Here is a 27,513-nt window from a genome sequence, read left to right as displayed (position 1 = left end):
CCGTTGGAAGCTTCGGCAGACCAGGTTGTCTAAGGAGGAACGAACCGGGCCAGGCCCGAAAGGGAGCAGCCAAAAGTTCCCGCGTCGCCCAGTAGCGGGATAGCGCCTGTGAATAGTCGCAGCGGCACAGCCCATTCGATACAGTTGGACCCACTTCTTTTCGCGATTTTATGCGAAATTGTCAGTACGGCTTCGATCCCCGTCGATAGCATGTTTTACTGACAGATTTGCAAACATTTTTTAACTGCTTATATTATAACTAATATTTAATTGTATCGTAACAATGGATTTGCATTGATAAATGAAAACATAGGGTAAATATTAGGGATGGTGTGAACGTGAGGTTCACGTTCGCGTTCTGTATGTGAACCTCAGAAATTTAAAGGTTCTCGTTCACAAACGAACCTTGGTACCCCTGTGAAACTTTTTCATACAATTTTTTACGTCATAATAACATCTCTTGTTAAAATACTTTGCATATCAACTTCGGACCACCCTATTCATGGCGCTGGCACCATAAAAAAATCAACACTAAGCGAACATGCATCTTGCTAATCTTTAAATTTGTTCTTGCTTTATTACAAAAGTTTGCTCGAAATATTCAGCTTTTCTTTTGTGAATATTTAGTGACTCTCTGCTGTGAGCTTGATTCGTAATCACACACAACAGCTAGAACGAAGTACAGGTAATCAGCGAATGATGCTTATTCAACCAATCAATGAAATTGATATAAAGAATAGGCTATAGCCTACATCGTTGCCTGATGTAAAAAATCTAGCAGGGGTATACCGGGTCCATCTTGATTTGACATGTTTACTGTATCATAAAAACCAAATCTGTGCAATTGGGGTATTGGCTACTGTATAACATGTGGTAGCAAGCATAGAAACCCTTTTTATACTTTGTTCAATATAAAGGTATGAATGGAATGGACAATATGACGTCACATGACGCCATAGGTTCACATTCGCGTTCACACAGAACCTTTCAAAAAGGTTCGCGTTCACACGAACCTGAACCTTTCGCGGGTTTGTACCATCCCTAATAAATATGGCTTCTTCAACGAGAAGGGCTTTCGACCACTGTCATAAACAGACCAAAAATATATTGAACTAGGAATACATTGTTATGCAGCATTTTTACGGTCGGCGGTTATCATCATCAGAACACCCGTTTTGTACCAATGGACTACATCTATAGTTGCTATAACTGTCGAACCGACGACGATTTCGACGGTTCCCGCCAACCATTATCGTATGCGTCGGCTATATTGGATGCAAATCGTCAGTAGGCTTATACTACATGTTTTCCGGAAGTATTTACACAATTTGGGCATAATTTTTCAAAGTTAGAATAAACGCAATAATGTTTTTTAAGGTATTTGTTTAAAACACTGATTTTTATAAATGCAACCCTAGCTGTGTATGTGGGGTGAGCACGACTTCGCAGATGTGTCATTTCCGCGAACGCCAGTAGCATTGTGTTGTACTGCTATGTTTAGGCTGGAGGCCAAAAATATAGATCAAATAATAGATCTGGCGATTTTGCATGTTGCTGGATACGGCCAACCGTAAATACAGATTTACAGCTTTTCTCAGTGATAAGTAGCATCGATAATTCTCGTTCATAAAATAATACGAAAGTATCATCTCTCACTGCTGGGCTTGAATCATTAGAATTAATACTCGATTCAGAGTCATTTACTCGAATTTTTGTGTCCAGCCCTAGCTATAAGTCCAAAATCATTTCGGGTTGGACAGAATCGCCGGTTTATCAATCTTATTGCGGGTAGTCACGAGGCTATACTCGACCTACTCAAATTATCTCATTGCGAGCTGGATTTCGTCGATTTTATCAAACGAACCTACGATGTCACGTTGATATTATTCTGCCACGCTGATTTAGCTCAGATAACATGAGTCATTTGATGCCTGTAGTAAGTCGGACTTTAACGTCTTTATGGCAATGACTTATACGAGTATATCCCGCAAGTTCCCTCCTAGGTTTATTAGGCAAGTAGCCTATCATTATTCTACTGTTATAGTAACTGGTATTATTTCAAACTCGGCAAATTTCGTTTAAACATTCATGAGCTTCTGCGGCCCAGATCCAGACGGTATAGAGCTGCAGTACGTCGCCACTACAGGATGGAGTAGTAGGATTACCATATTTTAGAATCGGGAAAATTTTCAAACTTGGAATACTGGAGTAAAATCGAAAACAATGGCAAGTTTTTCCCGACTTTGTGGTTGGTTGACTAAAAAAAGGTGGTCACTTTCGTTCGAACCACTAATTTCCTATTTGGAGTCATTTATCCCCATTTTCACTCGAATCTGTCCACTATCTTAGCTCTAAAAGCTGTAAAGGAGGACAAATTCCCAAAAAGTAGGACATTTAGGCGTCCTCGGAGGACGTTTTTAAAAACTGAAAACGGAGGACGTATGGTAAGCCTATGGAGTAGCGCTGGGAACATTTGGATTAAAAACAGACCTGCGTGTTTTGTCAATACTACTCATGATGACCAGTTTGACCACATACGTTAAGTATATAAGTATAGACCAGGTATGACGTATATCTCGGGATAGCATGTGTGTCACATCCAATACACGCCCCCGACAAGCCCATTTTAAAGACGCCACGACAAAGGACTTGGTCGATGTTTATTCACGTATGATTTCATCGTATTAAAAATCAAGGACTGGCAAAACGAATCGCTGAATAGAAATAGATTTCAATCATTTGTCCCGCTGCATGATTATAATCAGGCTTGTCGAACCAAATCCACTGGCAAAGCCATTTTGAGCTCTCAATAAGTCGTAGGCCTAATCATTAGCCGAGTGTGAGAGGCAACAGCGTATACCCTAAACAAGCACTCATTCGTACTAATGTTGTAGCCAAGACGCCATCTATCCTGATCATAAAAGAATAACGTGTTGGAACGTGACTGTTCCGCGTACAATCTTCTCGTTTCTCGCAGTATCAACTCCATCTGCGAGGAAAAGGCTGAATTGGGAACGTTACAAAATTAGCGATTACCAACATACCGGTATGCAATTTCCATTCAGACGAATAATTAACTACCATTTTCAAAGCGGAGGTTACATATAATTACAAAGTTATCCGATCTTCGAAGAATGAAAATTTGAGACGTAAAAATCTGTCATAAACATGAACACAATTTCGTGACATTTCATTTAACAAGCTCGCGTGTGATATTGTCACTAGCGTTAGGCAAAATCGAGTCAATCAATCATGTTTATTAATATTTTCATCGTTTCAAAACAGAGCATCATTCATAATGACATCACAACAGTGTGAATGATATGGAAAGTTCGAGTCTGTTCATTTTCTGCGACCACAAAGAATATGATTCCAGTTCTACGTCACATTAAAGATTGCAGGTATTTTACGACCATACCCTTTTCATTGCACTGCGGTACGACCAATCGAGGTTTACGGTCTTCCACAGTGGAAAATAGTGTCGAAACTATAATTCTCGTTGATAAGTTAAATCTTGGTGGCAAGGAACGTATAATTTCAGTACTCGAAAAATCGTCTCTCACTTGAATCATTAGAATTCATACCCGATACACATTCGAGTACTCGAGTCATTCTAACCAGCCCTAATTATCAAACAATGAATTTAAATGCGGAGAGATAATACCGCCACCGCGCGAAGGAAACAGCCGCTCGAAAGTGTCGCTCGCATGTGTCTATACAGCTCAGTAGTGTCATGCGTATCTGTCGCGTATGCAATAGAAGAGAATGCATTAGCACAAATGACCGAGAGAATAAAACACCGAAATTACGCACGAACAAGCGGCTGGGCGTTGTGACGCGCGTCTGTAATCCAGTTGCTTGGAGGCCAGGAGTGGTGAACGGCTTGAGGTTGGGAGTTCTGCGTCGTTACGGTCTATGTTGATCGGGTGTCCGCGCTAAGTTCGGCGTCAATATGGTGTGCCGTTGGAAGCTTCGGCAGACCAGGTTGTCTAAGGAGGAACGAAACGGGCCAGGCCCAAAAGGGAGCAGCCAAAAGTTCCCGCGTCGCCCAGTAGCGGGATAGCGCCTGTGAATAGTCGCAGCGGCACAGCCCATCCAACACAGTTGGACGCACTCCTTTTCGATGGCATGTTCTATTGGCAGTTTTGCAAACTACTATAAATGATGATAATCCTCGGATTATCCTTGATCGGTGGATAATCCGCGATTTATCAACGAAAAACTCACAGAACTCCGCTTCTACAGGTCGGAATCGACTCAAATTTGTTTTGCAACGTCTTTAAAGACAGCTCAACAATTTCATGGGGTTGGCAGAAAAATTCGATTTTTTTTTTAATTTTCCATAATAAATTAAAAATTTTAATTGGATCTGCGGAGTCCTATACTTGTTAGAATTGAACCAAAGTTGGTGTGCAGCGTTTTTTAGGGTAACCTGACAATTTAATCAGTGAATGGCTGGTATCCGAAAAAAAAGTTATTTTTTAACAGTCCTAGTAAACATGGCTCCTTCGACGAGAGGGGCTTCCGATCACTGTCATAAACAGACCGAAAATACATTTAACTAGGACTACATTGTTATGCAGCATTATTACGGTCGGCGGTCATCATAATCAGAAAACCCATTCTGTACCAATGATCGATATCTAGTTGTCATAACTGTCGAACCGATGACGATTTCGAGGGTTACAGTCAATCCATATCGCATACGTCGACTATATTGGGTGCAAATCGTTCCTAGGTTTTTCGAAAGTATTTACACAATTATGGCATAATTATTCAACGTTTGAAAAAACACACTGTTTGATTTAAATTCAACTCTTGCTGTATGTGTGTGGGTTGAGCAGGACTACGCAGATGTGTGATTTCCACGAACGCGAGTAGCTATGTACTTCATGCGATTTCGTATGCGACCAATCATCAATCCAGATTTACAACTTTTCACGGTGGAAAATCGCTTCGGAACTAATTATCGTTGATAAAATAATACGAAAATATCATCTCTCACTACTCGACTCGATTCAGATTTTTGTGTCCAGTCCAAGTTGTAAGTCCAAAATCACTTAGGATTGTACAGTCACGAGGCTACAAGACGGTGCTCATACCTAGTCAAATTATCTCTACTCATTGCGAGGTCGCTTTTATCGGTTATATCAAACGAGCCTGCGATGTCACGTTGATATTATTCTGCCACACACATTTATCTCAGGTAACATGCGTCATTTCATGTCTGTAGCAAGTCGGACTTAAATTATGGCTATGACTTATTTGAGTACATCTCACAAGTTCCCTCCCAGGTTTGCAGTAGCACATCATTATTCTAGTGTTTATAGTAGCTGGCATTAGTTCAAACGCGGCAAATTTGATTTAAACATTTATGTACTTCTGCAGCCCGTATCCAGACAGCATGGAGCTGCAGCACATCGCCACTACAGGGTGAGTAGCGCTGTGAACATTTCGATTAAAAACAGGCCCGCGTGCTTCGTCAATACTACTCATGAATGACTATGACCAGTTTGGTCACATACGTATAATGATTGCAAATGTTAAGTAAATATATATAGACCAGGTATCTGACGTATATCTCGGTATAGCATGTGTCTCACATACAATACACGCCCTCGAAAAGCCCATCATTATTGAAGCGCTGCGACAAAGGACTTGGTCGGTGTATATTCAATTCACGTATGATTTCATCGAAAAATAAATAAAGGACTGGCAAAGCGAATCGCTGAATAGAAATAGATTTCAATCATTTGTCCCGCTGCATGATTACAAATACAATCAGGCTTGTTGAATCAAATTAACTGGCAAAGCCATTTTGAGCTCTCAATAAGTCGTAACCATTAGCCGAGTGTGAGAGGCAACAGCGCATAACAGAGGTGTCAAACAAACTGTCCGCCAGATGCTTTCATTCTGCCCGCGAAGCCATTTTGAGTTAATTGAAACAAGCTCTTATCATCCAGCACACTTGTAACAAATCTTGAATTAAATAATCCCCCAAGACAGCAATTGTGCAGCATGTCCAATTGTCCAAAGGCCACATTATAACCACTCGACTGCGGTGTTGTGGTTTCACCGTAGTTACCGGTAGAAACAATTCCCTGACATTGACACCCAATTTCGATAGGGCAAAAAGAGCACACTGATATCAGAGTTTTATTGGAAAATGGACCAAAACGTAGTTACTCAGAGAAGCGAAAACGCCAATGCAGAACTATTATATGGAGTTTACTTGGAGTATTATATATTATTCACCCAAAATATATAATTCAAATATCTGTGGTGTCATTTCCGACTCAAAATGTCCCCGGACTACAGTTGCATATCTTGTAGTTCTCACTCCTCATACACATGGCTAACACCAGACAACGACCAGAGCAAAGGGAGCATGACTAAATGCCAACTTATATCGTCTTTTGCGCCACTGATTTATCGGTTGATATCGGTATTAAACCGGCCAATCATCGTATTTTTTGCCAATAGACTTGTTAGCGAATAAAGGTGTTGCTACTTGCTAGAATAAAGCCTCTATGATCCGAGGTACTATGTATTATACTATTATCCATAGACATTTGACAATAAAGTATTCAAGTGCAAAGATAGGGCATGATTTTGGAATCAGTCGAGTGGTGCGGCCCGCGGACGATTTGAATGAAGGTTTGAATCCGGCCCGCGACGTACTTTGAGTTTGACACCCCTGGCGTATACCCTAAGCAAGCACTCATACGTACTAATAATGAAGCCAAGACGCCATCTATCCCAATCAAGAAAGAATAACGTGTTCGAACGTGAATGCTCCGCGTGCAATCTTCTTATTTCTCGAAGTATCAACTCAACTCAACTCCAGTCACCAGGACTGAGCAAAATGCAGTATTACTCATTATGACATAGTGACATCACAACAGTGTGAATAATGTGGAAAGTTCAAAAATGTGCCTTTTATGCGACCAAAAAGAATATAATTACAGTTCTACATCACACTAAAGATTATTGGTACTACTTTTCACTATATATTTTGTAAGGTGTGATACGACCAATCGAGGTTTACAGCCTTCCACATTGGAAAATAGTATCAAAACCATAGTTCTCGCTGATACATTAACTCTTAGTGGCAAGGAACGTATAATTTCAGTACTCGAAAAAACCGTCTCTCACTACTCGACTCGAATCATTAGAATTAATATTCGATTCACATTCGAGTATTCATCGAATCATTGTGCACAATCCCTATGAACAACCCAATGAATTTAAATGTGGAGAGATAGTACCGCCACCGCGCGAAGGAAACAGCCGCTCGAGAGTAACGCACGCATGTGTCGCGTATGCATTATGCAATAGAAGAGAATGCATAGCACGAATGCACGAGAGAAAACACCAAAATTAACAGTGAGCAATCGGCTGGGCGTTGTGGCGCGCGTCTGTAATCCAGTTACTTGGAGGCCAGGAGTGGTGAACGGCTTGAGGTTGGGAGTTCTGTGTCGTTGCGGTCTATGTTGATCGGGTGTCCGCGCTAAGTTCGGCGTCAATATGGTGTGCCGTTGGAAGCTTCGGCAGACCAGGTTGTCTAAGGAGGAACGAACCGGGCCAGGCCCGAAAGGGAGCAGCCAAAAGTTCCCGCGTCGCCCAGTAGCGGGATAGCGCTTGTGAATAGTTGCAGCGGCACAGCCCATCCAATACAGTTGGACCCACTTCTTTTCTCGATTCTATGCGATCGATCATCGATCCCCATCGATGGCATGTTTTCTTATCATTTTAACTACTGGCTACCTGAGTGATTCCATTACGAATCGAGTTTCGAGTGTCACTTACGATGGCGTCCAAACATTGTGAATGATGTGGGAAGTTCAAATATGTACCACGAAGAATGCGTCATATTGATGATTTTTGATATTTTTTTGAAGATTTTTCATTGCATTTTCTGACAATGATGCGTGTCGGGGATGAGCACGACCTCGCATTCACAGATGTGTCATTTCCGCGAACGCGCGTAGCTTTGTAATACAGTACGTCGCCATCACCACTAAAGGATGGAGTAGCGCTGCGAACATCTCGATTAGAAACAAGCACCCGCGCTTTGTCAAAACTGCTCATGCTCATGCTCATGACCGCAGACGCATTACGCATAATGTATTGCACAATGTTCAAGACCAGGTATCCGACGTAGGGGAGATGTGGTACCGATGGATCACTGGGACCGAAAATACTTTGAAAATTCTCTATGATAATTCCATGATTACACTTCGAGAACTTGCCTACAATTGCTTGCTGGCAAAATCTTTCCTCACATATAAATAATATGACGTGCGCGAGCTATGGGGTCTCTCACATATGTTTTTTTTGTTTTGGGGGGTGTAAAGTAAATTTATATCGACATATACATTTTTCTTTGTAACCTTCAACACGAACAAACCAGCAATCATTTTTATTGTGAAGTGCAGGGCTTGTATCAGGCTATATAATGGCACCTATTATTTTTTTTCAGTGCTTTCCTTGAGTGGAATTTTTTTCGATTCATGTATAAAATTCGTAGGGTGGGACCGATGATACAATAGCCAAATCAAGCAAAATAATCAAGCATACTAATCATAAAACAAATGAAACATGCCTACGTACAGAAAATCTTTGTGTAATAATTGCATATGATGTTTTATCGCTATAACGAGGTGTTTGGAAGTCACACTGTCGATTTTCGGGCAATATGTATGTACCCTCAAATTCATAAGTCCGAGCCTAAATCGAAACGTGATATTATGACAACATTTGAGTTAATATTTATTCTATTTCTTGACGGTTGCGATCAAACATTTTTCTTTGGCTTACTGTAGCTTAGATTAGAATACTGAGCACGAAAAGTTGTCACATCTGAGGTATTTAGGGTATATGTGTCATAGGTCCCCGGGTCGTTAGCCATTGGACCCACCGGGTGGGGACCGATGACACGTTCGAGCAACAAATTTTGAACGTCCATAAATATTTTTTGAAAAGACGGATATTCATGTATATGTGCGCGATAGGCAGAGCTTGTATCAAAGTGCTGAGCCAGCAAAAGACCTGCTGTTTTCGGCTGAACATTTTGGGGCCAGTGATCATTTTCCAATTTTTGATCCATCGGTACCACATCTCCCCTACATCTCGGGATAGCATGTGCGTCATATCCAATACACGCCCTCAACAAGCTACGACAAAGGACTAGGTTTATTCACGTATGATTTCATGGTAAAAAGTAAGGGACTGGCAAAACGAATCGCTGAATAGAAATATATTTCAATCATGTGTCCTGCTGCATGATTATAATCAGACTTACCAAATCAAATTAACTGGCAACTCGATTTTGAGCTCTCAGTAAGTCGTAGGCCTAACTAATATAGCCGGGTGTGACCTCTTGACTTTTTTGAAAGTGTCCTCCGAGGACGCCCAAATGTCATCTTTTTTGTGATTTTGTCGTCTTTTTGAGAATTTTGGTTAAATATAAGGTAAAATTCGACTGAGATACAGTAAATCAGCACTAAAGTAAAGCTCCGGCACTACTGAAATATCCCTTTCTATCAGGTTTTCCATTGGTTGACTAAAAAAGCACAGACCGCTGATTTCCCATATTTCCCCGTAGGCCTATGTCTAACCAAAATTATCATAAAAGAGAAAATTTAGGCGTCCTCCAAGGACACTTTCAAAAAAGAGGACGAATCCTCTTAAAAGAGGACGTAGGGCAACTCCAAGCTACCCTGATCAAAAAAGAATAGCGCGACGACGCTGTTATCAAGGATTTGTATCCAGTGGATCTCTACCCTCTGGTAGAAAATAATCCTCGGAGATTTTCGCCGACTAGACTAGCATTTCAGAACTATGAAGTGCGATGATGTCCTTTTAATAAAGAGTCGCATAAGTTGATCTATAACTCCTCGAAATGGCGTAACGCAAACTAGGTAAGGTTTCTTTGACTCTACGGTTAGGCAAATTTATATATTCAACCTTCAGCTGCCTCTTCATATAAAACATAAATATCCGCAGCTCAGAACAATGTGACTGTGAAGCCGATAGGTAACTTAAAACGCAAGATTTCCTTACGCAAATTGTACGCTTCCAGGGTTGCAACCAAGTAACAAGTCGATCCTACTTTTATCGTTTCGACTCGGGTTAGGTCAATTCACCACCGAGTCAAAGTCACAGTTTTCACTGTTCAGTCTCGAGTTCAAGTCAGGTTCAACTCACTTTTGATGTTTTTCCAACAGGTAAAGGCAGGGTAGTAACCAAGTCACCAGTCAATCTCACTTTTGTAGTTTTAACTCGAGTCATTTTCAATTCGCCAACGAGCAGAGGGTCGAGTCCGAGTCACAGCATTGACTGCTCAGTTTCCAGGTAAAGTCTTGTTTAACCCACTTTTTATAACTGTGTTTGGTGATATCTAATGGTTCGCATACATTATACTAATTTTCCCCACTTCTACCAGTTTCTGGTCGCATTTTCAAGTATCAGTACGACGAGACGAAATCCCAATAGTGTCGGTTCTTTGATATAATGAAATGTCGGTCTTGGCCGTCTGAGGCTCTAGTCATGTGACTTGGGTCGAGTCGTGCGTAATGACTCGAGTTCAAGTCGAGTCAATACACAGATTGACTAGAGTCGAGTCATTTCCGTATTTTGAGAAAATGACTCGAGTCATCAGAAAATCGTGACTCGAGTCGAGTCATTACATCCCCGGTGACAGAACCTACCCCTGACAAAGGCTATCAAATATATGACTTGAAATAGGTCACATCTAATATCTCGAATCATTCGCAATGACACGAGTCATTACAACCCTGCATGCTTCTCACAGTGCAAAAGCAAATCGCTTGGAATTTCGTGTCGATTGACTCATGTCAACCAAATTTATTGAAAAATGGCGATTCGATTTTGCCCATCCCTAGTAACAGTCGAATCCAGCGACTGTAACTGCGAGAAGAACGGTGCCAACTATTTCTAGCCCGCTTTCCACGCGATTTCGACCACTTGAGCCATGTGGTCCGATGGTGTCGAGACGTTTGGTAGGGCACAGTGCTTCACTACGTCTTCGTGTTCTGGCTGAGGTATAACCTGGAAAGAGAGCGATTTATATAGACAACGGAAGGACAGCTCAAATCAAAATATGAATCCGCAGTTGTTCTCGACTTGCAACCTAACGGCGCTCCTTCAATATACAATCCAGAACAAGCCGATGTCAACCATGCAACCAATTCATGACTCTCATGAACATGATAGACACGATGTGCAGAGCAACACGGCGATGCATGTGGCTTTATAGGACTGCATTCAAGTACAATTTTGAAAACATGTCAATTTTATGGCAATATCTCATCTCAACACGGCCGTTTTCAACTAATAACGTCACAAAAGCAATAAACCGGTGACATGGGCAACACTAAAGATCAAGTAGTAAGAAGAATTGCCCCGTGGATCTTCAGGGGGGGGGGGGGTTCGGGGATAGAAGATCATGATTAAGTTGACCAAGATTGCTCATAAAAGTGTTTTTATGTACTAAACCATCATTTGGATCACAAGCATCGAAGTTTCCTGACAATTTTTCAAATTGTACACTCGACATGCGAGCATGGAGACGGCATAAAATGTCAGAATGAAAAAACTATCGAGTAAAGAAACACAATACAGTCTAGAATACACTGAACGTGATTAAAACAACTAGATGCTATGTACTGTACAAGTGTACATTCACACAAATACATATTTTATCAGAGGAATCCCATCAAGATTGGACAAGAACAGCATAGTGCCACGTCCATGCCATCTACACATATCAAATGCAGCATTAGCCCAGGCCTCTCGACAATTTTTCAACACTGGAGGCCAAAATTGAAAGGCAGACGAAATTTCAGAAGTCACCGCTTACCTTCTTCACCTCCATACTGTTATCAATGAAAATATAGTCGAGACACCCTTGAAATGACGCCACCAGGGTCGTGTACGACGGGTAACCGCATGCGCTCGTGAACAAGGCCGAATTGCTCAACGTCATGTCACGCAAATGTTCCGTTTTACCCACTGCAATGGAATGAACAAGGTTCTTTTTTGAGGTCGATTCCGGGGATTGACGGCCTTTGATATAAACTTGCATCATTGATGATTAGGGTTGTCCAAAATTTGGAAAATCTCAAAATAAATGCGTATCCATGTGTCATTCTGTAGAATATTGATAAAAAACGTCAATGAACCAGCAATACGCTCACAGGAAAGTCGTTAACATTTGTCTAAATGCGTTTGAAAGTAGCTGTCATAGAGTGGGCGGGTAAGCGACCATAGAACGGCGAGAAGACTAGTAATCACGAAATCACGTCTCTTGATTGGTTAATCAGCTATGCTTCAATGATCACGATCACGGCGAATTGCTGATTATGTGCTTCTACGTTCAAGAAGTACGCTAACGGCAATGATGATTCTGTAAGCGCAATGTACGTTTGTGATTAAATACTAAAATGAGACACTTGGTCATTGAATGTTTAGTGTTAAAACTAGATGACGATAGGCTCAGAACAACAATACCCTCTTGCAGGCATGACAGAGGTGAAACAGCGAATGCTTGTGAACTTATAGATCCCAGAAATACCTATCTGATATGATTGAGTTAACGCCAAGTGGTCCTGCTTTTCTGGGTGCAGTGCAGGTAAAGTATATTAGTTATCGCCAAACTGGTGCAGCACACCATGCGAGATGGATTCTGGACACAATCCTGTATGCTCAGAAGATATGTGGGCCGACCAGGTTGCTTGCATTGGGACTCTAAAAGAAATTTAACTACCGCACCGCTTCAATACATTCTTTTTTATGTCCATGTCTGGTTTGATTCAAGCATTAGTCGTGATGCAGCCGGTAATGATCTAAGATTCATTATGGACTTGCTAAACAATGCAAGAGAACAGTCTTTTTACTGGTCCTACCAGCATAGTCTATGCTTGCCTTTAGACCTTCTTCCGGGGCATCATTGAGGACTTAGACAGCACTCGCGGGTATGATTCATCATGCTGCAAGAATGTGACAAGTGCCAAGCATAAATGGCTGATTTATCCAGCCCATACAGCTTTTAGGACTTCAATTATATAGGCTACCACGACAAGATAAGATCAGACACAGTAGTGTCAATGTCAAGTTTTATATTTGTATTCAATCATGGAACATCCCCTCTGAAACTAGAAGATCGTTCGCCACATGCATAAGCGCCTTTGCAATATTTCTTCTCGTGTTTTTGTGCTTTTCCTCGATGAAAACGAGGCATACAGACTACAACGGTTGCCTTCACAATTGGCCATCAAGTCATGTATTTGAAGTTTTTGTGAAGCAGCTGTTCTTTGTTAATCATGTATTTCGTCACTCAACATGTTCTGAATTAATCTTGAATCATTATTTGCGGACCAACCTACAATGCGCTTACTGAATCCCCGCCGTTAGCCGGCTCCTTGACCAGCTGATCAGCAAGCCGCCACCGCCGTGATCATTGAAGCATAGCAGATTAGCCAATCAAGCGCCGTGATTTCGTAATTACTAGTCTGCTTGCCGTTCTATGGTCGCTGACACGCCCACTCTATGGGAGCTACTTTCAAACGCATTTAGACAAATGTTAACGACTTTCCTGTGAGCTTATTGCAGGTTCATTGACGTTTTTTATCTATAATCTATAAAATGAGACATGGATACGCATAAATTTTGAGATTTTCCAAATTATGGACAACGCTATTGATGATCCATATCGCCAATGCCTACGATGACGTTTTTCAAAACTCGCTACTGCATAACTGTGGGAGTACGGAACTGCGTAGGGACACAAGACCCGCCAAGTTTCAAAGTAGACAAGACTTTTCAAGGCTGGGCACGGAACTCCACTTACGGCCACAATATTGATGCATTATATTGCACAATATACAATATTGATGCATTGCTTTCATAATATAAATAATAGTTATTACTAGGGCTAGTTTTTGCAACTTTTTTTTACAGCTTCCGAAATACTCGGAAGATATGTAGAATGCTGTTTTAAGCTGTTTGAAGGAATCTGATAGTGCAGCTTTTTGAAATTTTTTCGATTTTTCACAAAAGTTTTTTCGATGTATCATGCAACCAACTTTTTACTGGAAATATTTGGCAGTATATGTCACTGTTTTTTGAGAATTTTGGTGAAATACACGGCCAGATTCGACTGAAATACCGTAAATCAGCACTGAAGTGACGCTCTTACGGGTATTTCGGGAGCTGAGCTAGATAGTTGACCTTTATTTTTGCTTTTTAGTCAACCAATGGAGAATGTGGACTGTATTTCGAGAGCGAAACTGGGAAGTTGACCTTTTTTTTAGTCGACCGAGCAAAATTTGGTCTTTTAGTACAACTTTTGTGAAAAAATGAATGCAACTTTTTACTGCAACTTTTGTCAAAAATAAATGCAACTTTCCACGGATTTAACTGCAACAAAAACTTGGCCTAGTTATTACATTTCTAATGCCAACTTCAGAAAATGCCGGATTCACTGGTAACCATTGCAAGAATGTTCTGATGCTAACATGAATGTTAAGCTCAAGCAATTCGATAAACCGAAGGCAGAACAACATACTTGAAAACCAATCCGAATGATTTGCGGGAACGTGTCCTTTTGTGATGAGTTGCAAGACCGCCGAATGCGGGTGACTGTTTAGATCGCCCGTCAACAGACAAGACAATTCGGATTTCCTTGAATGTTCCGCGTACAATCTTCTCATTTCCCGCAGTATCAACTCCATCTGCGAGGAAAAGGCTGAATTATGAATGTCACAAAATTAGAGATTACCTGCGTATGCATTACGAATAATAAACTATCATTTTAAAAGCGGAGATTACGTAATTACAAAGTTACCCAATCTTTGATTTGAGAGGTTAAAATTTTGTCATAAACATTTCATCTAACAAGCTTGTGTGTGATATTGTCACCACTCATCATGCCTGGGCAAACTCGAGTATCACTCATTATGACATCACAACAGTGGTGTGAATGATGCGGAAAGTTAAAATATGTACCTTTTATGGGACCAAAAAGAATACAATTCCTGTTCCACATCAAATTAAAAATGATTGGTATTTTTCGACGATACCTTTTTCGTTGCAATTTGTTTAAATGTTATGGGCTGATCACGTGTTCATTAGGGGTATTCAAAAATGACTTTTTTCTCAAATCATACTGACAAACTGATAAAATTGTTAGATGACCTGTTTTAAGCCTACACACCAAATTTGGTTCAATTCCAGCCAGAAGCCGCATTGCTACAGGAGAAGAAAGTTTCGATTTATTATATAAAACAAATAATAAAAAAATTGAAAATTTTCTGTTCACCCCATGAAAGTGTTACGTTGTCTATAGAAACGATGTTCACCAAATTTGGTTCAATTCCAACCAGTGGAAGCGGAGTTATTGCCGTCAAAGAATTTTGGATTTGAATAAAATAGTACTTACGGTGACCGATTCTTTAATTATTATTATAGTTGTGCTCACCATAAATACTATTTTATTCAAATTCAAAATTTTTCGACGGCAATAACTCCGCTTCCACTGGTTGGAATTGAGTCAAATTTGGTGTGTAGGCTCAAATTAGGTAACCTAACAATTTTATCAAGTAGCCAGTATGATTTGAGAAAAAAAGTCATTTTTGAATACCCCTAGTGTACAACATGGATGTTTTATTTCCGCTAACGTGCGTGAGTTTGCAATGAATTTCGTAAGGTGTGATACGACGAATTGACGTTTACAGACTTCCAGAGCGGAAAATAGAATCGAAAGTATAATTCTTGTTGATAAATTAACTTTTATTGGCATATAACATATAAATTCAGTACTCCAGAATAATATCATTCAGGTAGTGACTTTTGCTTGGCCTACACACAATTCAACCATTTTCGTGCATACATACCTGAATTAATCTAATGTGGCAACCTCGCGGGTGCCAGTATAAATGTGTGTTGCCGACCAAAATACGCTTCGATTTATCCGCCGATTCCAACAACGCCACCTGAAAAAGTCACAGTGAGATCGCTCGCTTCACATTCGGCACTTTAAAAAATCTTGCCAGGAGACAGGTAGGTTTTGAACGAAACGCTTTCAGAAAATCAGAGTTAGCCGACACTTTATCGCGTAGATCTCGATTTCTTTCTTCCTTTAGCGCGGTTCTCAAAATGACGTTATCGACCATTTTCAAACTGTAATTTAAAGAAGATTCATGAAGACACTCTGCTGTATAGAGAAATTATCTCAGATCTCAGTGAATTGAACTCGAAGATAACTTTTTAAAACATAAATTTGAACGGGATCCAAAGTTTGCAAACAGATTCACTGATTAAACACAATCAACTAACAGAAGTTAATGGGCCGTGCAAATAACCTGTGCAGTGGATAAGACCCGGCTAATTTTGGTATGTTTTGTATTTGCATCGATGAGATGCCCAATATTATTGCAACTCAAGTGCATGACAAAGTCAGGCAGTGGTATGAATGCAGTCTGTCGAATGTTCAGACTCACGAAGTATTAATATTTAATTTGTACTTTAACAACTATGCCAATAGTTGCAATGAATGATGAAATCTTGATGATGAAATCAATTTATCCTTTGGATAGATGAGTAATTACTGAATCTCATTGTACAATTGAATAGTATATTCATATTGAAATGAACCCGAATATTTTCGGCTGACACTCGTCAGGGGTGATCGTCAGCAACTAGTAGAGAATTCGAAAGGACAGCGTATATTAACAATCGCAACACAAAATATGACGTCACCAGCACAAAATGTCGAATACGAGAGCGTTCAATGTACTATTTTTAGATGATACACGAACCCTTTTTGTTGACACAGCCTTGGCTGGTGTATTTTGATAGAAGTCGACTCCAAGGCACACAAATGAAAGTGCGACCCTTTCCGGGTATGCGAAATCTGTCGGCGGGTTTTCCAGAATCTCATTGGTAGCCCCGCCTAAAGCAGGGAGATTCATATATCGTCGCATTGGAATCGAAGTAGCTTATGTTAATTGATAGATAATCAAGCTTTTGCCAAATTTTCACATTTTTCGGCCATTTTATGATTTTCACATTGTTTCAAAGTAAATCATGGCCAAGATATGGCCAGAAGGAAATGAAAACTTTACATTAAGCTAAGATTCTCAAAATGTGTAAAATGGACATCAGCTACATTGATAACACAGCGACGATATCATGAAAATATGCAGTCAAGTTATTAGCGGTGTGCTTGATTAATGAGCAAAATGCTACAACACTAACACTTCCAAATATAACTCACGAGAACCGTTCCTTCCTATAAAACAACGCGACGCCTTCCTTTATGCCTTCTTTCGAAGCGTGGGCGCCGGCAAAACCTTGCATCGACATCACCGGCATGTAATAAGACTCGAAGAGATAGCGGTCCACTTCTTGAAGACATACGATATCAGAATTGTAACCTGGAGAAGTAAGAATCAATGGAACAGTCAGCTTCGAAAGAAATATCGGAGACAGTCATTAACCGGCTGGCCCCGGCGGGTTTTCCCAGAAAAATTTTACTTCACTTTTCAAAGCTGTATGTATTTTTGAACGGCCCTAGCCTACAGCTGTCCAGATGCAGCCTTTGTAGTTTATTTCATATCTAACCATAGCAATGGCTCTAAAGTAGTTCAAATGTACGCTCTGAAGTTGTGGGAATGCGCCTAAAGCTATCTGTTGAATATCGGGCGACCTCTGATCACAAGTTTCAGATGGATAAAAAATTGACTGCTGGTACGGCACACCTTTAGGTAAAGACAATTAAACAAACATGAATCGTAGCACTTGAGTTTGCGGAAACGATTTGCATGTAAAGAAATAGAACAGAGGTAAATAAATCAATGAGTAGGTCTACTGTCTCATATGCAGTAATGAATTACAGTTACAATTACAACAAAGCCATATTGCATAAAACATAGCAATGATGTTTTAGAAACCAATTATGGTGTGAGAAGCGAAATATTACTCCTAACCGTAAATGAATCATATCCTTCACCTACTTTAAATACGAAAATAAATCATCAACACCGTCGCACTTACTACTAATTTCTCTGACGACCAATTGTTGCCTGTAGTTGATGTCCATAAATTCCGAGGGACAGTACGGAAATAGAAAATCCTGTGCATACTCGGTCCCGGCATAAACGTCCGCTAATATATTGTAGCTCACTACACGGAACCTGGCAAACACAAAGAGGTATAAAAACATACGTAAAGCTGCATAGGTATCCGCGATGTCACATTTGGTGGTACGATCGTTGATAGGCTTATACAATGTTTCTTTTAATTCTCTACTAGTTGCTGACATTTACCCCTGACAAGCGTCAGCCTCAAGTATTCGGGTTAATTTCAATAAAAATATACTAATTCAATTGTATATTGGAGTTCTGTACCTCCAAGAGTCTCTTCAAGTATCCACAATGAAAAACATTTCGTAACCCTCGCATTGTAAGACTAGATATGCTTCTTGCAAAGTCATCGGTACTAACCTTTCGTCTGTGCATTTCTGCTGTGTCATGTTGACACGGTCTTCAAATAGCAACTTCTCCTCTATGTTCTTCACAGGATTGCTCGTAGATACGCTAAATGCCTAGCAAATGCAGAAGTCGTGATATCGTTCGGCACCCCAAAAACTCTTCATTCGATCGATATTTACCTCGCAGGAATTCGAAAAACACGTCTCCTTTTCAACAGGAAAATTTTCGTTTCCAGGGGTCACTTTCAAGCCGATTTCGTATCCCACGTCGGACACAGTGGGAGTATACGTCTAAAACCACAAGGTTGTACTTAAAATCTAAAAGTTTTGACCTAAAAATCCAAAATTTTGGCTATGAGGAACTCGTGGAGTTATCTCACGCATTATTGCTAGGGCTGGGCAAAATGATTCGAGTACTCGAATCTGAATCGAGTAGTAATTTTAATGATTCGAGTCGAGTAGTACAAGACGATGTTTTCGAGTACTGAAATTATACGGTCCTCGCAACTGAAAGTTAATTTACTGACGAGAATTATAGTTTTGATACTATTTTCCACTGAGGAAGCCGTGAAACCTTGATTGGCCGTGTTTGAGCATACCAGGCACAGTTTAAAGCTACGAACGTTACTGGAAATAACACATTTCCGAAGTCATTATCATCCAACAAAATTGTTAAGAAGTGCAATGAAATCGGTATATGGTCGAAAAAATACCAAAGTATCTTTAATGTGATGGATAACAGGCATTACGTTCTTTGTGGTGGCATAAAAGGTTCATATTTGGACTTCGACATAGTACATCCTGTTGTGACGTCATAATGAGTGATACTCGACTACTCGACTCGACTCGAAGCATATTACGTGATTCAGAATCGAATCACTCAGGTACTCGATTTTGCCCAGCCCTAATTATTGCACAATAAGTTTATTGTAGCAATTTTCTACATTTTCTGCTCGGGACTGTTTGTCCTTATGCAGTACCTTGCCAAGAAAGGAGAAAAAACGTTCAACAGCAGCAGTTCTTGGCCGGCAGCACTGTAGTTCAGTGTATACTGCTGGAGTACTGGTGACATACCCTGTTGTGTCATCATGAAAATATATGTTTTTCATCATGCATTTTGAATTTGTAAACAATTTTCACAAGCCAACAAATAATAGGCCTAATTATTACCAACCCACTGTCAGTGTCTACGCCTCTCCATACGATTCATTGCAGCCAGCAACTGCACAATTTTGGGGATGCTAATCTTTTCTCTAAAGATACTAGTCATCCTCTGATAAGTTTAATATATTATGGTAAACATATATGTTTGTTTATCACTAGAGACTTGATACAACCAAATACTCCAAGAAAATGCTGAGGAATCAACACCACTCTCACCCGTTGCTCTCCGACAGACTCCCAGCTTTCAAACATTTCTTCTTCACAAATACTCGACTCGGCGTCGGAAGATTCCATTTCCCGCTTCTTCGTGGTCGCACTATCAACTTCCATTTGTTTACTGTCCGCCGAATGGTTGTCTTCTGGACACTGGCGTCGAAACCAGCTGAACCTGCAATACCGATACATTGAATGATGCATTCAGAACAACGTGAAGAGGTATCATATATTCCAGTAAAATCATATTATTTAATACAATTGAATAATATATTAAAAATTGAAATAAACCCAAATATTTTTGGCCGACAGTCGCCAGGGGTAACCGTCAAGAACTAGTAGACAATTGGAAAGAACATTGTATATCAACAATCGTATCACCAAATATGACGTCACCAGCATGAAAATACGAGTAATCAAGGCAAACGGATGGCCTAAGCTCAACGTAGTATATTTAGAATACCGGTATTATCAAACTCCTTGCGTTGGCGCAAACGAGGTTGCTAGATTTTGATCAAAGTCAACTCCAACGTACATAAATTGATGAATGAACACTTAGACAGCCTCAGCTAAAATATTCAGGTTTATTTCAATATCAATGTATTATTCAACTGCATAACGAAGTTCTGTACCTCCAACAGATTCTTCAAATCTATTAGTTTGTCAAGAAATACAAAATCGCATTTACTTTGAATACTGTGGATCGGCGAAAGTCAATTGCGTCTGCGGGTAAATCGTAAATCCCACCATCGGTCGTTGAATGATTTGAATTTTGTCTACTTTTGGCGGATTCACCACAACCTTGTACTGGACGTCACATACTCGTAAGACGCAGCCTTCTCTCCAGCCTTGAACAACGTTCAGCTGGTCGTCGATCTGAAAACGAATATTTAGTAAAATGTTGTAACACTACTGTGGTTATAATTGATAGGGTGTGTTTCACACTCATAAGATCAATACCGGTATACGTTTTGAACATCGCACCCACTGCATCCGTGCTTAATTCTACTTTTAAAACATCATAAATATGCTTGTGACTATTTGTTGTTCATTCTTAAGACAAAGTTCTATGGAAATAAGATATAAATGTGTTACTTTCGCAAATTTTAAAGGCTAAAACTAGCTCTCTAGTGTAAGAGGTTATCAAAATATGACGAAATCAACTATTTTCGGCTCGTTCGGTGAAGTTGCACGACCACTAGAGGGTGCATGAACGTAAAATTGTGATATATGTATTTTATTTGATATTTCAGACCAAATATTATGATCACTCTTTTAAAGTCAAATTTTTCTATTTTTCACTCCACCCTACTAAACATTGGGTACCAGTGTGACCACCTCTGGGAATAGGTTCTTTTTTTGCGGTATGAAGACACAGCAGCCTATTCTCATCACAGCATATAATTTCGGCCTAACCTGTTGCCCTTCCTTATCGAGCAGCGAAATTTTCGGAAACGTGTCCTCAACGTGGTTCTCTCCTTGCGAGCCATCCTCATTCTTGGATTTTTTGCGGACTTTTTTTAGTAGTTTAGCGTTCGCGTTCTTGATGTTGATTCTGATTCGTTCCAACGATTTGTTGAGGGACTCGTTCCGTTGTCTCATAACCTGAAATGTTGAGTCTCAATAAATGTAATGCTCGGTCGAAAGTGATCATAAACTCCATATGCATATCACTATACAGAAAAATGACAGTTATAATTAGGGCTGGAAAAATATAGTGTCTAACTGAGTATTACATGACGTCACAACGCAGAACAGCATGAATGTGGAAATTTAAAATATATACCTTTTATGCGAACAGGAAGAATATTATACCAGTTCTATATAAAATTAAAGATTATTTGATATTTTTTGACCACACTAATTTCATTGCAATTTGTGACAAAGCTATGGGTTGATCAGGACTTCACAATGATGTCATTTCCACTGACGTGCATAGCTTTGTACTACATGTTTCGTATGCTGCGATACGACCAATTGAGGTGTCAAAGCTTTCACAGTGGAAAACGGTATCAAAACTATAATTCTCGTTGATAAATTCACTGTTAGTGGCAAGGAGCTTATCATTTTAGTACTCGAAAAATTCTCTATCACTAATCGACTCCATTCAACAAAATTAGTACTATTAGATTCGAGTACTCAAATCACTGTGCCAAGTCGTAGTCGCTGATTTTCTGTGCGATCAAAGCATTGTTCAATATGGGTATTCTAACATAATACACCTATAGTTGGAATGAATGGAATATAAGAGAAAATATAATCAAATTCAATTACAGTTTATAGCTTACCAGATATTGCATTTCTCCAAAAAATCAAATTAGCAATGTAACAATTAAAAATGATAACAGGATTGCATTACTGCTTTAATGAGCCATCAACTCACAGTCCTTTCGGATCCGTATATCTTCATGACAATTTGGATCCGTTCCGAGTTTTCATCGTCGATAATGCACACCAAGTCCGCATTTCGATCCTTACTTTGCAAGTTCTGCATGTTCTTCACGTGCCACAATGCAGTATTACAGACGCAAGAACAGTGAGGGGAGCAGGATTCTTTGAACTCAGGACTTTCTTGTCTACGTTGAACAGGTTGATATCATCAGGTTATGGTTTTAAATAGTAAGCGGTGTTGGTATAACATTGTATTGCTGCATTGTGATTGCCGATTCAAACTTCAAGAACGACTGGGGGTGCCAAAGCCTCTACCTCTACCAGATGACAATTTATATTTTAGGGCTCAATGGAATCATCTTCTGGTTATGACCAGTTATATACATAGAGGTTATCAAAGTAGTCATTGTAAGTATTCAAGTAAAAGTAATGTCGTAAATTTCTACTCAACTGCAGATTAATGATTTCCTAGAGCAAAAAAGTTAAGTGGCCAATAGTTTTGCCCAAAAACAAATTGAAAACTGTCAAAGTAGTCTAAAATCATAAACACTTGAGTAAGTTAGCGAAACATTCAAGCAGGCTACACGGAGTAGGCCTACCGGAATTTTGTTACTGACCTACTCTGGTTATATATAACTTGGCATTTGGGTCACCAGCCAAAGATTCCTACCCTTTTATACTCACTTTCTGTTGCAGTTCTTGAATAAAAATCAAATGAAGAATCAAATGAGAAAACGAAATACATCCATGCTACAGTTGTGTACATAAACACCACTCATTGTGCAATATAGGACTGCTATCATCGTAGCACGATTTTCATATAAACGGAAATAAAAAATGATTCACCATGAACATAAAAATACAAAATGTGCTAAATATACAATAGTAGGACTGTTATAAGTAGTTTCTCGATAATAAACTAGCACTGTCGTTTCAAGTCAACAGGAATCAAATACACATCGATAAAAAAAAGTCATGCATGAATTGCGCTGATGAGTCTGCATATTTTTCCAATTTCAAATAAAATCATCCAGGACCGTTTTCCAAGGACCACTCTGATTCTAATATACTCATCTAATTATATACTTTAAGATAAAAGTAAATTAGGACATTTTTAGGTACGACACGATGTCCAATTGTCCAACTATCACTTTGAATTTGGCCTATCAATACGCGTAAATTGCGATTACCAGCCGCGCCTATGTACCATTTTCAAAGTTCATTTAGCAATACCCCGGACAGTTTCCCGAGGACCAATCTGGTTTTAATATACTCCAATGATCATAAACGTTGATATAAAAGTAAATTGAAACAATTCTAGGTCCGACACGATGTCCAACTATCACTTTGAATTTGGCCTATCAATACGCGTAAATTGTAATTATCAGCCGCGCCTATGCACCATTTTCAAAGTTCATTTAGCAATACCCTGGACAGTTTCCCGAGAACAAATATGGTTTTAATATACTCCAATGATCATAAACGTTGATATAAAAGTAAATTCAAACAATTCTAGGTCCGATACGATGTCCAACTATCACTTTGAATTTGGCCTATCAATACGCGTAAATTGCGATTACCAGCCGCGCCTATGTACCATTTTTAAAGTTCATTTAGCAATACCCTGGACAGTTTCCCGATGACCAATCTGGTTTTAATATACTCCAATGATCATAAACGTTGATATAAAATTAAATTCAAACAATTCTAGGTCCGACACGATGTCCAACTATCACTTTGAATTTGGCCTATCAATACGCGTAAATTGGCATTATCAGCCGCGCCTATGTACCATTTTCAAAGTTCATTTAGCAATACCCCGGACAGTTTCCCGAGGACCAATCTTGTTTTAATATGCTCCAATGATCATAAACGTTGATATAAAAGTAAATTCTAACAATTCTAGGTCCGACACGATGTCCAACTATCACTTACGATTCATTATATCTTGATGCAACCGGCGGCATAACTCAAAATAAGGAAGACGATGAGGGTAAATTCCAGATTTATACCATGCTGGTAAGGAATCCCTATCCAGGAGGGCCAACGATGCCGATCGTATCGCACATAACTCCCTTGCATGATACAGGGACAATTAGTCGATTTCTCAATCGATTTATTCAGCATACGTGTAAAAATTCATTACCAGTCTTTCCGGCCATGTTGATAATTGACGGGAGTAAAGTATCGTGGAATGCTGCATTATCTCAGTTCTGCTCCGAAACAAGATGGCATTATTACGAACGGTGTTTCCGCATCGTTACCGGAGTTGCATCGGCAGAGGATTTCAGGAAGACAATTGTACACAACTACTTTAGTCATTCCATGAAAGCAGCAAAAATCCTCTGTCGTAAGCATTATGACGCAAAACTGTGCTTCGCGGCGATGTGCTGGATTCATAGTCTCTTTGTCTGCAAGACACTCAGCGAGTTGGATAACATGGTTCATAGCATTTTTGAGGTGTTGCTCTGCCCATATTTGGAGGATTCTGTTCAAAATCATTTTAACATCCTGCACAAAAACCATGGAGCTATCTGCTCCAGCTCGTGCTTGCAAGTAGGTCCACCTAATGATGCAGAATGCGCATCGGATGTAGATGACACAATATTTCAACTCGGTCTGAAAACCATTGATTACAGGCAAGAAAGCAGATCGCCGTTTTTCATAATCGTCGTTACAGGACCAAAATGCTTTCACTTCTTCAGGCAAAAACCCATACTTCTCGCCTAGTTTTTGTGATGATTGGAGATTTGGGCCGCCATGGGGAGGAGATGGGAAATAAGTCAGACCCGTACATTGCGGCTACTGCTCGCTACACCAAATTGCCGTCGCGAGAGGGTATCAATACAATGTACAAAAACAATACAACACAGGTAGTGATCGTACAACATTTCAAAGTGCTCAAAAATACGTATTTGAATTGCAAAAGTGCAAGGCTGGATAAATTTGTTGAAATATAAATTTGTTGAAATATATCAAAGAGAGGTTCACCGCTCGGAGGAGATATTTGCGGACTATATCCATCACAATGGACGACCATCTCGCAAGCGAAAGCAAAACGATTCGCCCCACATGGCTGCTTCGAAGTCGAAAAATATGTTTCTGGAGGGCAAATTCAAAAAGAGAACCCAAAACCGAAAATCTATATACGGAAAAATGAGTACAAAAACCGAAGTCAAATTTCGTGGCCAAAGCAAGCAAATGGGTGGAACTCCTGACTCTGCTCACACTTCTTCTGAAAAGGATTTACCTGGCGCGTTTAAATTTACAGGTCAGTCATATTTACTTTAGGAAGCAAGTTACACACCACGTTTACATCACCGAGTTAAGCATTAATTGTACAAATTGTAGATATCAATGAGCTCTGGCGTTCGACTCATAAAAGCAGACCCGAGTCGGTAGTAAATGGTCAAACCATCAACACGAAGTCCATGCTCACACTAAAGAGTCACGGATGGCTGGATGATCAGGTTTTAAATGCTGACAGCAAGCTAATTAGTAGCTGTTGTCATCGGATACTCATTGATATGTTATTTGCACATTTCTCACAGATCATGGACTCCACCATGTCGATTTTTACATCCACCCTCGCAAATGTGAGTACAATTATATTATAACTAGCATTTTGAAAAATTCAAAGTGATCGTTGGACATCGTGTCGGACCTAGAATTGTTTGAATTTACTTTTATATCAACGTTTATGATCATTGGAGTATATTACAACCATAATTGTCCTCGGGAAACTGTCCAGGGTATTGCTAAATGAACTTTGAAAATGGTACATAGGCGCGGCTGATAATCGCAATTTACGCGTATTGATAGGACATATTCAAAGTGATAGTTGGACATCGTGTCGGACCTAGAATTGTTTCAATTTACTTTTATATCAACGTTTATGATCATTGGAGTATATTAAAACAAGATTGGTCCTCGGGAAACTGTCCGGGGTATTGCTAAATGAACTTTGAAAATGGTACATAGGCGCGGCTGATAATGGCAATTTACGCGTATTGATAGGCCAAATTCAAAGTGATAGTTGGACATCGTGTCGGACCTAGAATTATTTGAATTTACTTTTATATCAACGTTTATGATCATTGGAGTATATTAAAACCATATTTGTCCTCGGGAAACTGTCCGGGGTATTGCTAAATGAACTTTGAAAATGGTAGGCCTACATAGGCGCCGCTGATAATGGCAATTTACGCGTATTGATAGGCCAAATTCAAAGTGATAGTTGGACATCGTGTCGGACCTAGAATTGTTGGGATTTACTTTTATATCAACGTTGATGATCATTGGAGTATATTAAAACCAGATTGGTCCTCGGGAAACTGTCCGGGGTATTGCTAAATGAACTTTGGAAATTGTACATAGGCGCGGCCGGTAATCGCAATATACGCGTATTGATAGGCCAACTTTAAAGTGATAGTTGGACATCGTGTCGTACCTAAAAATGCCCTAATTTACTTTTATCTTAAAGTATATAATTAGATGAATATATTAGAATCAGAGTGGTCCTTGGAAAACGGTCCTGGTTGATTTTATTTGAAATTGGAAAAATATGTAGACGCGCTACTCATCAGCGCAATTCATACAAGACTTTTTTTATCGATGTGGATGTGATTTCTGTTGACTTAAAACGACAGTGCTAGTATATTTAGCTATATCTTAGTCGAGAAACTACTCATAATAGTCCTGCTATTCTAGATTTATCACATTTTGTATTTCATGTTCATGGTGACTCATTTCTTATTTCCGTTTATATGAAAATCGTGCTACGATGATAGCAGTAATATAGGGTATATTCACTTTTTGGTAAGCTTACCAACTATCATCGTACGGTATGTTCATGAAATTTACTTACTGTTCGAATAACGCCGCACCCGATGACAGCGGTGTTTTACAACCAGCAGTGTCGAAATATCTTGAGACGAGTGAAAACTCCTTGATATGTTGCTGTTTGCTACTTAGGTGGAGATCGTTTTTATAATGTCCTGCAGCACGAGAGCCCGAGTAAGAAAAAAGAGCTCTTTGAAATAACCGTTCAAGATATCGGCATTTCATCCAATCGCAGAACAAATGTTGATGTAAGAATATTTTTCTAGATCTTGTAAACTTGGGAAAAACGAGACGTAATATATTATTTCTCACTCGGTCTCTACCTGTCAGCTATGCATTTTCGACTGAGAGTAATCTAGCCTACAAGCTACAATTAGCGGTCGGTCACG

The 27,513-nt window shown here is 39.7% G+C and overlaps 2 protein-coding genes and 1 long non-coding RNA gene across 5 annotated transcripts in view; 1 reads left to right on the top strand and 2 right to left on the bottom strand.

Annotated features, from left to right (window-relative positions):
* Positions 1-27,513, bottom strand: part of LOC145456182 (protein SSUH2 homolog) — a 107,405-nt gene that overhangs the window by 22,053 nt on the left and 57,839 nt on the right. The window lies entirely within an intron of this gene.
* Positions 1,857-7,693, top strand: LOC145456222 (uncharacterized). Its single transcript, XR_013920530.1, has 3 exons — positions 1,857-3,046; positions 3,286-3,401; positions 5,389-7,693. It is a non-coding gene; the product is annotated as an uncharacterized LOC145456222 (long non-coding RNA).
* Positions 10,839-27,492, bottom strand: LOC145456174 (2',5'-phosphodiesterase 12-like). 2 transcript variants are annotated; one of them, XR_013920514.1, is made up of 14 exons: positions 27,150-27,492; positions 22,275-22,467; positions 21,308-21,496; positions 20,580-20,767; positions 19,895-20,066; positions 18,695-18,805; positions 18,528-18,628; positions 18,079-18,218; positions 17,300-17,459; positions 16,074-16,203; positions 15,918-16,016; positions 14,591-14,770; positions 11,885-12,036; positions 10,839-11,073 (listed from the first exon to the last, which is right to left on the bottom strand). XR_013920514.1 is itself a non-coding variant. In XM_080334241.1 (14 exons), the coding sequence occupies exons 1-14, from the start codon at positions 27,347-27,349 to the stop codon at positions 10,960-10,962; spliced, it is 2,115 nt and encodes a 704-aa protein (XP_080190367.1). In that variant the 5' UTR covers positions 27,350-27,448; the 3' UTR covers positions 10,839-10,959. The 2 variants fall into 2 exon arrangements, 1 of the variants encoding a protein (XP_080190367.1); XM_080334241.1 differs by having other exon boundaries at positions 14,591-14,756; positions 27,150-27,448.

The sequence above is a fragment of the Botryllus schlosseri genome, chromosome 14, assembly GCF_051294905.1.
Source record: "Botryllus schlosseri isolate E-star chromosome 14, Bs_hap1, whole genome shotgun sequence".
In the NCBI taxonomy this organism is placed as follows: Eukaryota; Metazoa; Chordata; class Ascidiacea; order Stolidobranchia; family Styelidae; genus Botryllus; species Botryllus schlosseri.
Note: the sequence above shows the minus strand (reverse complement) of the source record. Positions and strands in the feature narration are given on the sequence as shown.

Coding starts and splice junctions, on each gene's coding strand:
- LOC145456174 (XM_080334241.1), bottom strand. CDS start 27,349: ATGAAATGCCGATATCTTGAACGGTTATTTCAAAGAGCTCTTTTTTCT. Junction 18,806..19,894: donor AGTCTGTCGGAGAGCAACGG/GTGAGAGTGGTG, acceptor TTGTGGTTTTAG/ACGTATACTCCCACTGTGTC. Junction 12,037..14,590: donor TCATTCGGATTGGTTTTCAA/GTATGTTGTTCT, acceptor ATTCCATTGCAG/TGGGTAAAACGGAACATTTG.